General features: G+C 53.2%; 1 protein-coding gene across 1 annotated transcript in view; it reads right to left on the bottom strand.

The window, feature by feature from the left end:
- Positions 1-15655, bottom strand: part of PAPLN (papilin, proteoglycan like sulfated glycoprotein) — a 33015-nt gene that overhangs the window by 14738 nt on the left and 2622 nt on the right. Inside the window, exons 2-15 of the mRNA XM_081133374.1 lie at positions 13344-13459; positions 12385-12445; positions 12098-12200; positions 10302-10432; positions 9267-9390; positions 8700-8780; positions 8438-8610; positions 8140-8263; positions 7588-7714; positions 6403-6610; positions 5690-5872; positions 5248-5389; positions 578-658; positions 157-412 (exon numbers count right to left, since the gene is read on the bottom strand). Coding sequence (XP_080989500.1) covers positions 157-412; positions 578-658; positions 5248-5389; positions 5690-5872; positions 6403-6610; positions 7588-7714; positions 8140-8263; positions 8438-8610; positions 8700-8780; positions 9267-9390; positions 10302-10432; positions 12098-12200; positions 12385-12445; positions 13344-13459 — 1910 coding nt within the window. The remainder of the gene's footprint in view (positions 1-156; positions 413-577; positions 659-5247; positions 5390-5689; positions 5873-6402; positions 6611-7587; positions 7715-8139; positions 8264-8437; positions 8611-8699; positions 8781-9266; positions 9391-10301; positions 10433-12097; positions 12201-12384; positions 12446-13343; positions 13460-15655) is intronic.

Here is a 15655-nt window from a genome sequence, read left to right as displayed (position 1 = left end):
GCAGAGACCTCTGCGGTGCCATTCCTGAGCTCGGCAAACCCACCCCACCCCTGAGCAGAGAGGCTGCCCTGTGTCAACCACCGTCCTTCCCGCCCCCACCCCTCCCTACGCATACACCTTCCCTCTCTGACCTGGTGAGGAGAAAGAGGCACCTACTTGCTCTGCTGACAAGAGGTCCCAGGACAGCCTTGCCACTGAGGCCCAAGAGATGCCGTGTAGCCATCGGGGCAGCACCCGTGGGGGCTGTGTCTGCAGTCCTGGGACCCCGAGCCAGACCTCAGGGGCTGCTGGTTCCGGGACTGCCTCAGAGAAGAGGCTGGGCCTGGGGCCGGTAGGTGGGGGTCCTGGTCTCCTCTGGGGTTACCCTGCGCCAAGGGTTGCTCCCGGGGTGCCCACCACTGGTCTCTGGAATCTAGAAAGAAGAGGAAACAGAAGACACATGATGTGTCCCACTGGTTTCTCACCTCATCTGTGTCTACATCAGACCCACTTATCTCCATCCTCACTAAGCCACTCACCCCCACCCAAACCTCTATCTCCGGGGCCCTGGGTTTGGGGCTTCCACCAAGCTTCTCACCTGAGGTGGGGGCCTCCCGAGGGCCCAGAGACATCCAGGGGGCCCTGAGGCTGGTGTGCATGTCCTGCATGCTGGGGACTTCTGCACGGAGCCAGGCAGCCGGGGTGGGATGCAAAGGAACAGAGGGGAGGGGAGGAGAGGAGAGGGCTTGAGCCATGGTCAGCCCTGGCCAACATCTGCTCCCACCCCACTGCTCAGGCAGGGCCTGGGAGCCCAGCGCAGCAGAAGTGAAGTGAGCAGTCCCTGTGATTTCGTAAGGCACCCTCCCCATGTTTTACAAGAGTCTTAATCACATAGAAAATGCTAATATCACATGTCCAGCAAAAAACAAAGCCAGATATAAAATTAGCATCTATGTTTGATCCCAACTACAAAAATCCAAAAGTCACACAACTTTTAAAAATTGGATTGACAAAAGAACAAATAATCCAATTTAAAAATAAGCAAAGAACTTGAAGAGGCATTTTTCCAAAGATGACATACAAATGGCCAACAAGGCCATGAGATGATGTTGGACCTCATCGGTCACGAAGGCAACACTAAACACAGTCATGAGATACCACTTTGCACCCACAGGATGGCTCTAATCGAAACATCTGAATCATAAGTGTTGCTGAGGATGCGGACAGACTGGAACTGTCCTCACGGCTGGTGGGACGGCAAGACAGTGCAGCCACTGTGGAAACAGTCTGGCAGGTCCTCAAAAAATTAAACGTTGGAATTACCACACGGCCCATCAATTCCACTCCTAGGTACATACCACCCAAGAGAAATGAAAAACCTTCGTCCACACAGAAACTTGGACGTGAATGTTTATGGCAGCACTATCCCACACAGCCAAAGGTGGGACTAACCCAAGTATCCATCAGCAGATGAATGGGCAAACAAACGCCGGTATGTCCATATAGCAGCCAAAGAGTAACGGTGTTGGGGGAGGGCTGGGGCGGGGAGAGATTCCCCGAAGAGCTTCTATGCATACATGCGTAGCCCAAGGACAGACAAAAGTGCAGTGAAGGTCTGGAGTGGGGCAGGGGCTGGGTGCAGAGAGGCAAAGCGGGGAGCGGGGGGCATCTGCAATACTGCCGGCAGCAACGAAAGCACTGGCGTGCTGGGGCATGCCACAGCCTGGTCAACCTCAGGCACATTCTGCTAAGTGAAAGGAGCCAGTCACGAAAGGTCTACTGACCCTTTTCTGTGGTAAGGTCCAGAACAGGCAAATCCAGAAAGACAGAAAGCAGATCGGGCACCGGGAAGGGGTGAGGGTTCCCAGGGAGCCATGACTCAGCGGGCCCATCGTGCTCTCAGGGGTGATGAAAGCTTCTGAGACTAGGGCAGCTGGTGCCTGTTCAACTCTGTGCTGCCACGAAATGGCACCAAGCTGTTCACTCTGAAACAGCTTAACCGCTCTGAAATGTTTAACCATACTTTACGTGAATTTTACCTCAATAAAAAGATTCCATATTAAAAGTAATTGGATTGATAGAGGAAAGGGTAGAAAGAAAATAATGAAAAAGTAAATATAACAAAATACTCATTATAGAATTTAGAAGGCAGGTACCCGGCTCCTCACTATACAGCTCAACATTCCTATATTTAAAATTTGTCCTTGCCTTGTTGTCCAGCTGGGTAAATTTACTGAAAATCATGACTTATACCATTACAATGAGTGAATGTTAATGGTATATTATATTTAATCGCCACAACAGTTATTCAAAATATTTTTCATCATAAAATGTTGCAGAAAAATGCAAAAGGCTGAGTAAAGAAAATTAAGGCAACAGAAATTTTTTAAAATGATGAATAAAATAAGACATAGAACATAGTCCAAATGCTCATAGTGGAAGCCATGGTAGCTGTGCTTTGCGTGTGTGTGTGCGAGTGCTCATGTGCGCGTGCGCACGTGTGTGTCTGTGTGTTGGGTGGGATGGGGGGGTGGGAGGTGTCCTCCCTTCTATTTGTTAGCATTTCTCAAATTTTCCACAATAAGCACACTGCTACATAATTGGAAGAAAATTATAAAAAAAAATAAGTGAAAATTCCATTCCCATATGGACTGCATCTTGCCAGTCCCCAGGGAATATTTACAAAATAATAATTTAGGGTTGGAAGACTTCAGTAGCTATCAGTAAAGTCTTTGTTTTCATTTTCTCACCTATCCTATCCAAGCCAAAACCTCTCTCCAGACTCAAGTCCTCCCCCCAGTTCTGTCACCCCCTGCCCACATTCTCTCAGGCCCTGCTTCACAGTCCCCAGCCAGCCTGCTGTACCCCTGCCACCTCGCCACCAGAGGCACCTTTCTGCCATCTTTTCAGGCTCCCCTTAGAGCCCAGGACGCTCTCCCACACACCCTCTGGGCATCAGGCTCTGCTGGCCTGTCCCTTCATTTCTATTGCTCTTTCTAGCACTTGAATTTCCGCTGCCTGCTCCCCACCCGGCTCCTGCTTCCCGGCTGTCGCCCCTTCAGTTTGATGACCCCTCAGGCAGGTGCCTAATTTGTTCTCCTAAATAGCTTTCCTGTTGTCACCGCCTGGCTCCAAAACGTTCAGTGGCTCCCCTGGGCCCCATGAGACACATTTCATCTGCAGCCCTCAGCATCGCCCCAGCCCTAAGAGCACTGACCTGTACAGACCTCCCGTCACCACCCTCCCACCCTGGGCTGAGGGCAGAGGTACTGAGTGAGCACTTGGAATGTGACCAGAGTGGTCGGGAAACTGAGTTTTACATTCTTTAATTAGGATTAATATAATTTTAAAGTTAAATACTGACACTTGATTCATTTCTAGGAAAACACCTCAATGTGTCTGGAACAACTTGGGTAGTCAATCTACTCTGTCAACTGTACATTTTATGAAACCTAAATATTGATCACATATGTCAGTGAAATGTTAACATCTGAATGGAGCTGTGCTTAAGTATAAATTATATATTGGATTCTGAAGATTTGTAAAACAAGTCTTGTGCAAAAAGAATGCAAAATGTCCCATTCATAATTTTTATATCAACTGCATGTTTAAAAATATAGTATTGGGTTAAATTAAATATATTATTAAGTATAAATTCACTTGTTTCTTTTTATTTTTTTAATGTGGCTCTCAGAACATTTTAAATGCCATCTGTGGCCGGAGTTCTATTTCTATTGGCGAGCGCTGCTCTAGAGTCTAGAAAGAGGTGGAAGCAGGGGTTGCCCTGGTGTCCACTAGGACACCCACCCCTCAAGGGGCCTCCTCCTTTGACCCCCAGCCCTTCCTCCTGGGCATCCACCAGTAGGCACTACAGCATTAGTTACAGTACCTGAACCCCCAGGAGCCACCACAGTTCTCAATTCTCACCCATCATGAGCATCTATGAAGCTCCTAGAAATCATGAGACTGGAAAATGGTCACAAACCAAATGGCATTAAAGGGAGAAAACAGATACAAAACCACACACACATCACTAGGAAGAACACTAAGTCACTCCTGGATTAGATCGAAGGCAATTTAAGTTTCTCTAGTTCTCTAATTTCTCCAGATTTTCCACAATGAGCATACCTTATTTTTATAACTAAAAATCACTGTGGAAGTTATTTCTTTAACTTAGCCTGCCCTGAAATTCTCTCTCCGTTTCCTTCCCTTCTGCCTATGTGAATGCCTCTCTGGGGAGGCTCAGGGCTGCCTCTTCCAGGAAAGCATCCAGGGCCCCGGGACACCAAGTGGCTCTAGCGACTGGACTCATAGGAGCCTGAGGAGCCTCCTGCTCATGCATCATGAGGGCCAGGCCAAGGCGCCGTGGAGCCTGGCCCAGGGGCCCCTCAGCCTCGCCACCACCACTGTCCATGCTTTGCTTCTCGAGCATTACTCAGGCATTGTGCCAAGCAGCTCACAACAAGCCTGGGAGGTCACTCTTACTAACCCCATTGGACAAACCAAGAATCAGAGAGGCGGGGCAGTTGCCCAGGGCCACATGGTTGGTAGGTGACCGGTTCTTGGCCACCTTGCCATGTGCCTCCACAGAATCCTACGGCTCCCCATCACAGCGCACAGGGCCCCCACCACTAGTATGTCAGGACCATACACACTTCTCTACAGTATCAGAAGGCCACCCCCGCACCCTAGCCCAACCCACACTTTCCTTGATATCACATCCTCACGCCAAGCAAGTGCTGGCCTCTGTGCCCTTCCTCCTGCAGCTCCTCATGCCTGGGACACCCTCTTTCCCAGTGGGAATGGGGGGAGGAGAAAGTGGGAGACAGATAGAAGCAGTGTGTAAGGATAATCTTCCCTGGACCATCTCCCCCCACTGCACTCATTCACTCAGTCATTCAACAAACACTGAGTACCTATCATGCCAGCAAAGTGCTATGGGGGGTATAAACAGGAATAAGGGAGTCAGAGACCTTGTCCTCAAGAAGTTTATAACTAGTAGGCCTTACAAGCCAGAGACAAGCACTGCAGCACAAGGAAACTAACCTAAGAGAGACAGCAGTTACAGAGTTGTGGGGGTGGGCAAAGGGATCACGGCTGGCTCAGGACGTTGCAGAGCTGCACTTTATGGGTGGCAAAGGCTTCGGTAGAGGGAGATGTAAGAGGAGAGTTTTCCAGGGGCTGACTCAGACAAAGGCCCAGAGGCAGAACATGCTGGCTAGGTTTGTGGTGGGAAAGAGGTCTGGCCAGGCTCCACCCTGTCCTTACCGGGAGGAAGATGGCAGGGCTGCGTGTTACAGGGCTCCACCTCTGCAGGCTTCCACAGCTGCAGGCTCCTGCAGTGGCTGGTTGGCCCAATGGCACAGACGACCTGCCGTCTCCGCATGCCTGAGCTGCAGCTCTTGGAGCACTAGGGCCCGTGGGATGAGGAGAGAGAACACAGCGTATATAGAGAGAGCACCACACACAGGGAACAAGCAGCAGGCACCAGGAGCGAGCACCACGCACAGGGAGAGAACCCCTGAGAGTGCAGGTGGGGAGAAGGGCACCCACAAGGGAGGGAGGGAAGGGGAAAGGGAGGGGGAAGGTGCGTGATAATACATGTCAGGCCCAAGGATGGGCACAAGTGCAGCCGCCTGCCAGAGACCAAGGGACCAGGATTGGGCAGCAGGTACCGGGGGCGGGGCAGGCATGAGGGGCAAGTACTCACTAGACCCCAGGCGCCCACATGCCAGGCCTGGTCATTGGGGCGGGGACAGTCATCATGCACACATGGCTCAGTGAGAGGTGGCTGGTCCTCAAAGGAGCACGCTGCTGCATGGAGCAGAGACCCCTCATCACCCCGGCAAGTGACGCTTCTCCTCCGGACCCCAGCACCGCAGCTGACAGAACACTGTAAGGACCAGGCCGTCAGCAGGAGATTGTCTGAGAAGCCATGCTGGGTCCCAGAGCTGGAGGCCCACAGGCCCAGCATGGAGGGTGGACAGCACCCCACTGCCCATGTCCAGCTCCCAGGCCCAAAGAGGCCGAGTCACTCCCCTGAGGTCACACAGCCTGAGCCATGGATACTGACACCAGGCTGAGGTGCGTTTTCCACCTTCCTTCATCTACAACTTCAACTTACGTAGGTGTCGGAAGTGCAAGCCCCTCCCTTGCCCCCAAACAACATGTCCAGCTGCTTCTTCCTACCAAGGCAAAGCTTCTCCCACCCTGCCTGGGACCCTCGAGGAGGAAGAGCACTGCAGCAGAAGTCCAAGCCCCCGCTCGCTGTCCCAGCCTTGGCCACTGCTTCCAAGCCCACCTAGCAGGTCACTTTATCTCCCATGATCTGTTTCCTCAGCAAAGAACAAACCTCCCAGCCCTGCCCTAGACCCAAGACCTAGCTTCTGATTTCCACCCCACCCCTGCCTGGCCTGGCCTCACCTCTCCCCAGGGCTCCTCGCGCCAGGCTGCACAGCGCTGCAGGTTGCAGGCCTGGGTGGTAGCGGGTTTCCCAGGCAGGCCTGCACACTGGGCCTCCTCCATAGCCTCCTGGCTGCCAGCCCCATCGGACCAGACACAGTAGACGGAGCGGGACTGGGAGCCACCTCCGCAGGAGGCTGAGCAGGGTGTCCAGGGCCCTGTCTTCCAGCTGGCAGAGAGCAGGAATTGGTAAGGCTGGCCCAGCAGCAGGGGGCCGAAGCCCAGGCCCAAGGGGGCGCCAGCTCTCACACAGGAGTGGACTGGAGACCCCCCACTGGACCCATCCTCTGACCATCCAGGCCTGTGCAGCTGGGGGGCAGAGAGCTCTGACAAAGGCCAATACCTGGGACCTCTCACCATCTCCCACTACCATGTTATGTGCTGGCCCTGCAACACAGAACCCAGCTGCCTCCCTTTCAACTTTCCTGTCCTCACCTCCATCTCTCTGTCGCCTTCCCACCAGGTCCCAGACTTCATTCTCTCAGGGCCTGACCTTGGTTGAGGGCATCTCCCAGGGGGATAATCCCAGAGGAGCTGTGCTCACCCATGTGTGGAGTGGCCCTACCTGGCCCTGGGGCACAAGGACCCAGAGGAAAGGGCAACCTCCACAACACATGCAAAGCCAAACCACCACCATCCTGAGAGGCCAGCTGCAACCCAGGCACGAGGGTGGAAGGGTTGTAGCAGCCCTGCAGGAAGCCTGCGGCCTGCAGATTACCCGTTCCCACACACGTGGGCTCCGGCAAGGCACCACACTCTGGGCAGGTGCGGGTACAAACAAAGGCACTGCAGGTGCCTCAGGCCCTTTGGTCCAATCCCTGGCCCACTCCTGGGCATCTGCCAAGCCAAGCCCCTGCCAGCTCAGACAGACAGGACCTCTAGTACCTTTCCTCCTGCCATCAGCCTGGATGCTCTGGGCACTGTGTGCACACAGGGTGGTCAGGAGAGCCCCAGGCATCTGGCTTAGGCTCCTCCACTGTCTCCTCAAGTGACAGTTGCCTCCATCCCCACTCCAGCCACAGCTGTGGGGACCCCTAGGTCACCCACCCTCTTTGCTCAACACGTAAAGCAGCCCAGGCACCCCAATCCCTCCCACCCCAGTGCTTGGGCCCCACCGTGAGTGGAGGGGGCTGGCAAGGGCCTCACCGCTTGGTCTGCGGGCAGGGGTGAAGGCTGCAGGGGCGGTGAGTTGCTGGCCGTGGCTGGTGCTGGCACATGTGGTCAGGGTAGACCTCATTGTCAATGGTGCAAAACACTGGGCGGGACTGGTAACCTGCAGAGGCCCGGCCATGGTGGGAGCTGGTGAGTCAACACTCACCAAACACCCTCTCTGGGCCAGGCACCATACTAGTCGCCTTGATTGAGCCTCAAATGACCTCTGGGGTAAATGCCATCATCATCTCCAATTTACAGACGAGGAAACTGAGGCTCAGAGTTTTATGTGAGTGACCAAGCCCCGCTTTGACAGCCGATCATCGGCTTCAGGCTCGGCGTCTACTGCCCATAGAGCACCTTCTCCTATGAGATGCCATGCTCTTGGGGAAGCCCTCTCTGGTTCTCCCAGCTTAGGTAGGGGCCCTTTGTGGAGTCCCCCGACCCCTGAGTTTCCCCAAGGTGACCTCCTTGACCTGCAGATGTCCACCTGCCCCGGAGAATTGGAGCTTGAGGAGAGGACCGCCCCCTCCCCTGGGCCCTCACCTTTGCCACACTCCGCACTGCAGTCACTCCAGGAGCCATGGCTCCAGCTGAAGCTGGGCCTAGGGGTGCTCAGGGGCAGGTAGTACTCGTAGCGCACGCCAGGGCTGGACTCCTGGCTGATGAGCTGCGGTGGCAGAGGGGAGGGTGGGTCCTCATTGAGGCCTGTCGCCAACAGCTACCCCCCTCCACCTCATTCCCACAGCCCTCTTGCTGGCCCAGGCCCAAGGTACCTGCCATGGTCTCTAGGGGACCAGGTGCCCCCTCCAACCCAGAGGTCTCTCTTGCCAGCCCTGCTCACCTCAATGACCAGGGGCTCCGAGGTGGGGCCTCGGGCATGGAGCTGCTCAGGTGCTAGATCCCCCTCAGCACCGCGCTCATAGTGCAGGATGGTGCTGGCCACGGGCAGGGTGTGGGCAGCCTCGATGGTCCAGTGCCCATTGAGGTAGTACTCCCCCTGAATGCTCTTCACCGCTGTGCAAGGTGAACCCCCTGGTTAGCTGCCAGGGCCACCAGCTTCCCTGCTGCAGCTCCCAACTCCCCCAGACCCAAACTGTCCTCACCCAGGAAATTCCTGCTGGCAGCCACCTCCTCGATGCGGATGCTGGTGGCCCCCACAGGAACAATGAGGATCTGGTTGTAGCCTGTGGAAGCGGAGAGACTCTAGGACCACTCAAGCCATAGGGAGGAGTTGGCCCGGAGGACGCCAAGTGCTCAGCAGCACAGATGGGGTCAGGGAAGGGCAAGTAGGAGACCACAGGGCTAGGCTGCCCAGGGAACAGTGATCCCCAAGAGGAAACAGCACTACAAAGGCCAGGGGGTAGGCAGGCTCCAGCACCCAAACTGATGGGGAGGGGCAAACCGGGCAGGGACAAGGAAGGGCATTTAGGTGGCAGCAGCATAAGATTACAATGGATGAGTGGGCAGAGGTCATAACTATCATGGGCCCACGGGCTCCTGTGAAAGGGTTGGGCCTGCACCCTGGGCCATGATCTTGGGACTTTTAGGCATGGCCTGGGCACCAGATCAGACCCTCCCAGTGCCATGACCACTGTGAGCCAGAGCAGGAGACAAACAAGGAAGGGACAGACAACAGACCCTTGTCACAACTGTCTGTGGAGGACCCCCACCTCTGCTGAGGTCACTGACATCAAAGGTGCCGGTGACAGGGTAGCAGGTTGTGCCATCACCCCCACACCGCAGACACTTGTCCTCCTGCTTTGACGAATCTAGCATGTGGTCACAGCCGACAACCTGCCAGGCAGAGATGAAGGAGGGACGGGACCAGAGGGAGTCACCAACACACCGTGATTCGATCCTTGGGTGCCTGCCCAGGTCAGGGAGGAACAGTAACTACAGTTGACCCTTGAACAACATGGGTTTGAAGTGTGTGGGTCCACATATATGTGAATATTTTTCAATAAATACATTGGAAATTTTTTGGGAGATTTGCAACAATTTGAAAAACCTCTCAGACGACCCAGGAAGCTTAGAAATATCAAGGGGCTGAGTAAAACTTGGATCTGGCCTGTGGCTGACAAGCCACCTCTTTTCCCTGCTCAGCACCCATCTCCCCTTCTCTGGCAATAACACTTCATTTCCTTTGGGGACCACCTCCTTGGACAGAGCTCCCCAACAGTGGGTTTGGGCAAATCAGTGGGCTGTAAGCCTTGCTCAAAGAAGGTGGTTGAGGGGAGCTCCAAGTTAAAACAAATCAGAGGCAACCTAGGTCACTAAAACTCCTGGCAACGGGGCACCCTTTCCCAGGGAGTTGCCAGGCTGGGACAGCTGAAACCAGGAGCTGCTGGGGCCATCTTCACACCTCACGGGAGGAACCTGCCTAATCCTAATGCAGAGCCGCAGGAGAGGAAAGACAAAAGGCAAGGAGAGATTTCCAGCAGCATCATTCAGACACCTGCAGCCAGCCAGCCCATCCCTTGATGGCTTTTTTAAAAGTCAGTTTCAGTTGGGTTCTGTAACTTGGCACCCAGAGGATTGCTCTTATTGTGGCGCTAGTTTTCATAGGGCAAAGGTAAGAGGGTCATAGGGCATCTGTGATGAAAGGCAGCTTAAAAGCTAGTCTTGAGAAGACATCAAGCTCACGAGGGCCATGGCTGCTGGTGCAGGGCAGGGAGACGCCAGCTAGGAGGTGGGGGGACACTCACCCGACAGATGCCATCCACACAGACATCCAGTTTGCCAGGCTCGCAGGGCGTCCCATCTACCACGGCCTCCCTGTGCTTGTAGTAGAAGCTCTCCCCTTTGGGGATGCAGGTCAGCTCACACTTGTTTGGGGCTGGGGCAGGCAAAAGGGGAAAACTGAGATCATAGTTAGGTTCAAGGCCTATCCTAGCCACAGTGGAGCGTGGGCAGGGCCAGAAGCACACAAAGGGGGAGAGAGAAAGCCCTTGCAGCAGCCTCCCAACACACAAGTGGCTCAGAGTCCCACCCCCATCCCAGGGAGAAGGGATGTTCTCCACAAAACTGCTGTATTTCTGGGGCTCAAGTCCAAGGGAAATCCCAGTGAAGAAACACTAGACACTGGAAGAGGTCTGTTTCAGCATTACCTACAGTAACCCATGTGTTCATAATCAATGACTCTTTCAGTAAATGACCTATCAATAGAATGTTATGCATGTTAACAATGCTGTTAAAAATTATGAAGACTTGCCCTAGCCGGGTGGCTCAGTTGGTTGGAGCATCGTCCTATACACCAAAAGGCTGTGGGTCAATTCCCAGTCAGGGCACATACCTAGGTTGTGGGTTCAATCCCTGGTTGAGGCGTGTATGGGAGGCAGCCAGTGTTTTTCTCTTACATCGATGTTTCTCTCTCTCCCCCCACCCTTTCCTCTCTCTCTAAAATCAGTAAAAACATATCCTTGGGTGACGATTAAAAAAGTTATGAAGACTATATAGTAATGTAGGAGGACGCTTATAACACAATGCAAAACGGTACAATGTCATAATTACAAATATGTAAACATATAGAGAAAATAATGTGAAAAGAGCCAGAATGAAATGCTAGCAGTGATCCTATGAAAGAGGTGGGGTGAACAAGGTGAAGTTAAGGTCTTTTTTTTTCTTGTTTTAATTTTTATCTAAATATTATATACACATTGTTTAAACAGCCCCCAAAATGCTAATAGGATTGTAATCACCTCCACAATAAAGAAAGCATCCCTCTGCAACCCTTTTTAAACTTTTCTGTGTTTCTATAATATGGGTATATTTACTGTATTTTCAACATATGCTTACCTCAGAATTTAGGAGGAGCAATGAATGCCAATGGTCCCCACTGGGGACACCCCCTCTGGCCAAGACCCACCTTCCCCCACAAAGCACACACAGGAGATAAATGTTCAGAGACTTGGAACCCGGAGGGCCATCGTTTCCAGGAGTGATCTCCAGTTAGCAGTGAAAGCTAACACTCAGGAGAATTATCCTAAGGTGTCTTCTGACTCTTTGAATTGTTGTAATTACATACACGTTAGTGTGTTGTTGTTGTTTTCTTGAACTGTATTGCTCTAAAAATTAACCTACATATACCCTCCTCAAAGTTACCCAGAGCAGCCCAGCCTAGGGACCCTGAGATCATGGGCTCCTGCCAAACTCGGCACTGTCCCTCCTCACCATGGCCTCTGCCCCTCAAGGAATGCTTCAGGATCAGCAAAAACAGGACTCAAAAGGGCAGGGCCACAGCCACACTTTGTTCGAACATGTACAGCAGGGAAAAAGATGGAAAGTCCTCGAGGTAACCGCCACTGCTGTGTCGTGATGGGCACACACTGGGGGTGCTCGGGAATTTTCAAAATGTGGTCGACAAAGCGGCTACACTATGATAACAAGCGATGTGAAATGAAAAGTCAGTGTGTAAAAGGGATCCCAAAAAGGTGGGGCGAGCACAGGAACGTACAGGCGCAGGGCAGGATGGCAGTGCCACCCACGAGACCACCTCACTCACCCCCGTAGTAGGGCAGCCACTTGTACCTCCGGCCCTGGAACTCGTGGCTGTCAAACTCCGAGCACTGCTCCGCCCGGAAGTCTCGGGCACCTTCGGGGCAGCTCTGCGGGGGCAGAGGGGCGAGGGAGGGGAAAGTGAGGCAACCTCTGGGGTCTGCCGGCCCCAATGGTTCTGGGGGGATAGGGTCCTGTTCCCCTCAACCCCTGCTGTGCCTCAGGAGGCAGCATGGTCCTGGGCTCCCCTCCAGGGGCCAGGGCTTTGGGCTGCTCCAGGGAGCTGTCACTTACCTCAATGTGGCAAGAGCGGTGTCTGCGAGTGGGGCCCACACAGCTGGAGCCCCCATCTCTCCTGCGGGACAAGAGCATCGGAAGCCCCCACCTGTAACCCAACATCCCCAACCCTCCTGGGGCTCTGCCACAGGCCCCCTGGCCTCTGTGGGACTCCTCTGTGGGCCAGAGAGGTAGCAAATCAATGTGGGGGAGTGGAGGGGCAGAATCCACACATAAATCCCCTTAGCAAGTGCACTATTTGGGAGAAGTTTGTATTTGGGAGGAGATTCAGAGCTGAATCATCCTGGAGTTGGTCTAACTCAGGGGCCACTCTGATCTGAAGGTAAGTTTCCATAAAAGCGCCCAGTTCTGCTCTTGGAGATAAAATAGTATGTAACATATCCCCACCTGGTAAGGTTATTCTGCCACTTAAGGAGTAAATGAGTACAAGGCGCTTAGAATAGTATCTCACCTTTGTCTTGACACAGGAACAGTGATTTAAACCCACTTACAGGCAAGGTGTCATCGCCCCTTCTTTTGTGCCCACCCCTCTATAGTACCTATCAGAGCACAGGACACATAGTAGGTCTTAAGGCACTTAAAGAGGGAAATATCTATACTTGATGAAGGCTGAAGGCAGAGAAACTGCACAGGTCAGCATTGCTGAAGATTATTGATTCTGCAGGAATTGACTGCACCTGCCCTGTGCCTGCACTGCATTGGGAGCTAGAGACTCGGGTGGATGAAGCAGGCATGGCTCCAGCTCCTCCGAAGTACAGCTGATTGTGGAAATCAACTGTAAGTATGGGAAAATTCGTTGATTTCAAATACTCCATCCATGCTGCACCCAGGACAAATCTATTGGGTGGTGGGTCCTGTCCATGTGACCCAGTGCTGGCCCCGGACACCTGGCCCAGGACCCAGCTGATCCCTGTGCCTGCCCTGCCTAACAAGCTGGCCCTTTCTAGCCTGCCCACCTCTGCGAGTAGCAGGAGCGCTCCTGGAAGGTGATGCCCCCTCCACAGGTCCGGCTGCAGGGACTCCAGTTACCCCAGGGGCTCCAGGTGTCACTCTGTCGCCTCACCTTGGGAGCCTGGAGGAGAAGACACGCTCAGGAACCTGAGTCAGTACTCAGTCCCCACAAGGACACTAAGAGGCTTACCCCAGCCCCCACCTAAAAACAACACTCCCCCACCCATTCAGGGAGTCTGGGGTGCTTTCTCCTAGAGCCCGCTCTTTAGGACTCAGTAACACCGCCAGACATCAGAACATAATTTACAGAATTAGCTGGCTTTCGCCATAAGGAGCTGAAAGCAGGATGCCACCTCTCTCAAAGTAGCCATCAGCAGCAGCTCTTTGCCAGGCATGGTGGGGAAACCACCAAGCTAAGGGCAAAGAATTGCTCCCCTGACAATGCTACCCACTGGTCTGTGCAGGGTCTGGTTGGACAATCAAGGTGTCTGCAAACACTGTCTTGCGTGGGAGCCCCTGGGTCAGCAGAGCAGACTTTCCCAGGAGGGAGATATAAAAGGGCAGGAAGAACAGGGCAGTTCTCAGGTAGGCAGCGCCCCACCTGTGCAGGTAATGTCACACACACACACCGCCCCCCCCAAGCAGCACCATGCTTCACCAGGATCTAGAGTGGAGAAGCCACACCAGGTCTCGTTGCACCTGCCTCTGCCCCGGGTAGTGACCTCACTTCTGGAAGGGTCTGTAGTTCTGGCCTATTAAATTAATTTAATCCTAGGAGGGGTAGAGGGAGAGGTTGTGAGTTCTTCCTGCCAATCTGGGGCAGACTCCCAGGAGTTCCCCAATATCTATTCCCCTTCTCCCATTGTGAGAGAATCCCTGACTCTTAGCTGGATACCAGGCTGCCTGCCCCCAAATTCATTTCCCAGACTTCCTGCAGCTAACTGTGGCTATATTGGTAAATTCTCATCAATGAGATGTGTTGGGCAGCAGCCCCCAGTAATCTCCTTAAGAGATAGCTTGCATGTGCATTTGTCCTTCCCTTCTTTCTCCTATACTCCTCCCTGTTGGTTGGAAAGCAGATGTGATGGCTGGAGTTGGAGCAGCCTTGTACAATCTCAGGTAATTCAGGAACAGAGGCTTCAAACAGTGAAGCAAAGATAGAAGGATCCTAGAGCCTGGAGGACTTTGTGAGACCAAACAACCCTGGACGCTGACCTCTGGGTATTTGAGAAAGGGAACTGTAATTTGAGACTCCATAACAGGAATATAATCCTGATAGAGACAGTTTCCCACCAGAAGGATCTGACACCCTGCAGCTGGCAATCAGAAGTTCACATGCTACACACATTTTCTCACTTAATCCTCAGAACAACCTGCCATCTGGGATCACACTGCCGAGGAGGAAGGAGAAGGCACCTAATAGAACCTAGGGCACTTTGTGGACCTTGACTCATTTCATCTGCACAGCACAATGTGGTTGGGTAGTATTACCCCAGTGCACGGATAAGAAGAGAGGCAGAAAGAGGGAGCGGCACACGAACAAGTGGACACAACGGCAGGTCAGCTACACCCCAGGGCTCTGCTCCCAGCTACCTCACTGGGGGGACCACGTGAGACACAGATGAGTCTTAAGGAGCTGGACAGGTGTCAGATTGGCTTCACTGTTTTGCCAGGAGGCAGAGTTGTACCGAAAGTACATCCCATTTGCTGGAAGGGGACTTTATTTTAGGGCATCACCACATAAGAATCTCTAGGGGGAAAAGCCATTCCCATTTTCCCTAGAAAGAACTCGAGCCCTAATGTGGGGAAGCAAGCTCTTCCTCCTGCTGTGGGCGCCCCGCAACTTCACAGGGCCTTGGGTGAGTTTATGCATCCGCGGTTCACCCACAGCTCAGCTCTGACACCCCTGGTGCCAAATGCCTAGTTACCCTTGCTTTCTAATAGATCCAGAACCCCGAGTCACAACAAATCACTAAATGTGCTGAACCACACACGAAACGAAGAAGGGCGGGCGAGCCAGACCAAGGTCTTAGCTTTCACTCTTCAAAGTATTTATCCTTCAGTTCTAATGGGGACATAACAGCCAAGCTTTTGAAAACCAGTGAACCAGAATAGCAAGGTGTTCTCTTAATAAAATTTAAACTGGAATTCACTTGGTTGAGTTCCTGTTTTAAAGGTGCTGAGTGTTGAGGCTGGGACGACCAGTCCCTCCCCCACCGCACACACACAGCCTCCTCGCCACATTCTAAGAAGCTGCCCACAGGGGCTGCTGCTTTCTCATCCCGCTGGCCTTGGTCTGGTTACTAATTACCCTCTG

The sequence above is a fragment of the Miniopterus schreibersii genome (genome assembly GCF_964146895.1).
Source record: "Miniopterus schreibersii genome assembly, chromosome: 1".
In the NCBI taxonomy this organism is placed as follows: Eukaryota; Metazoa; Chordata; class Mammalia; order Chiroptera; family Miniopteridae; genus Miniopterus; species Miniopterus schreibersii.
The sequence above is the reverse complement of the archived record's forward strand: the minus strand, read 5'-3'. Positions and strand labels throughout refer to the sequence as shown.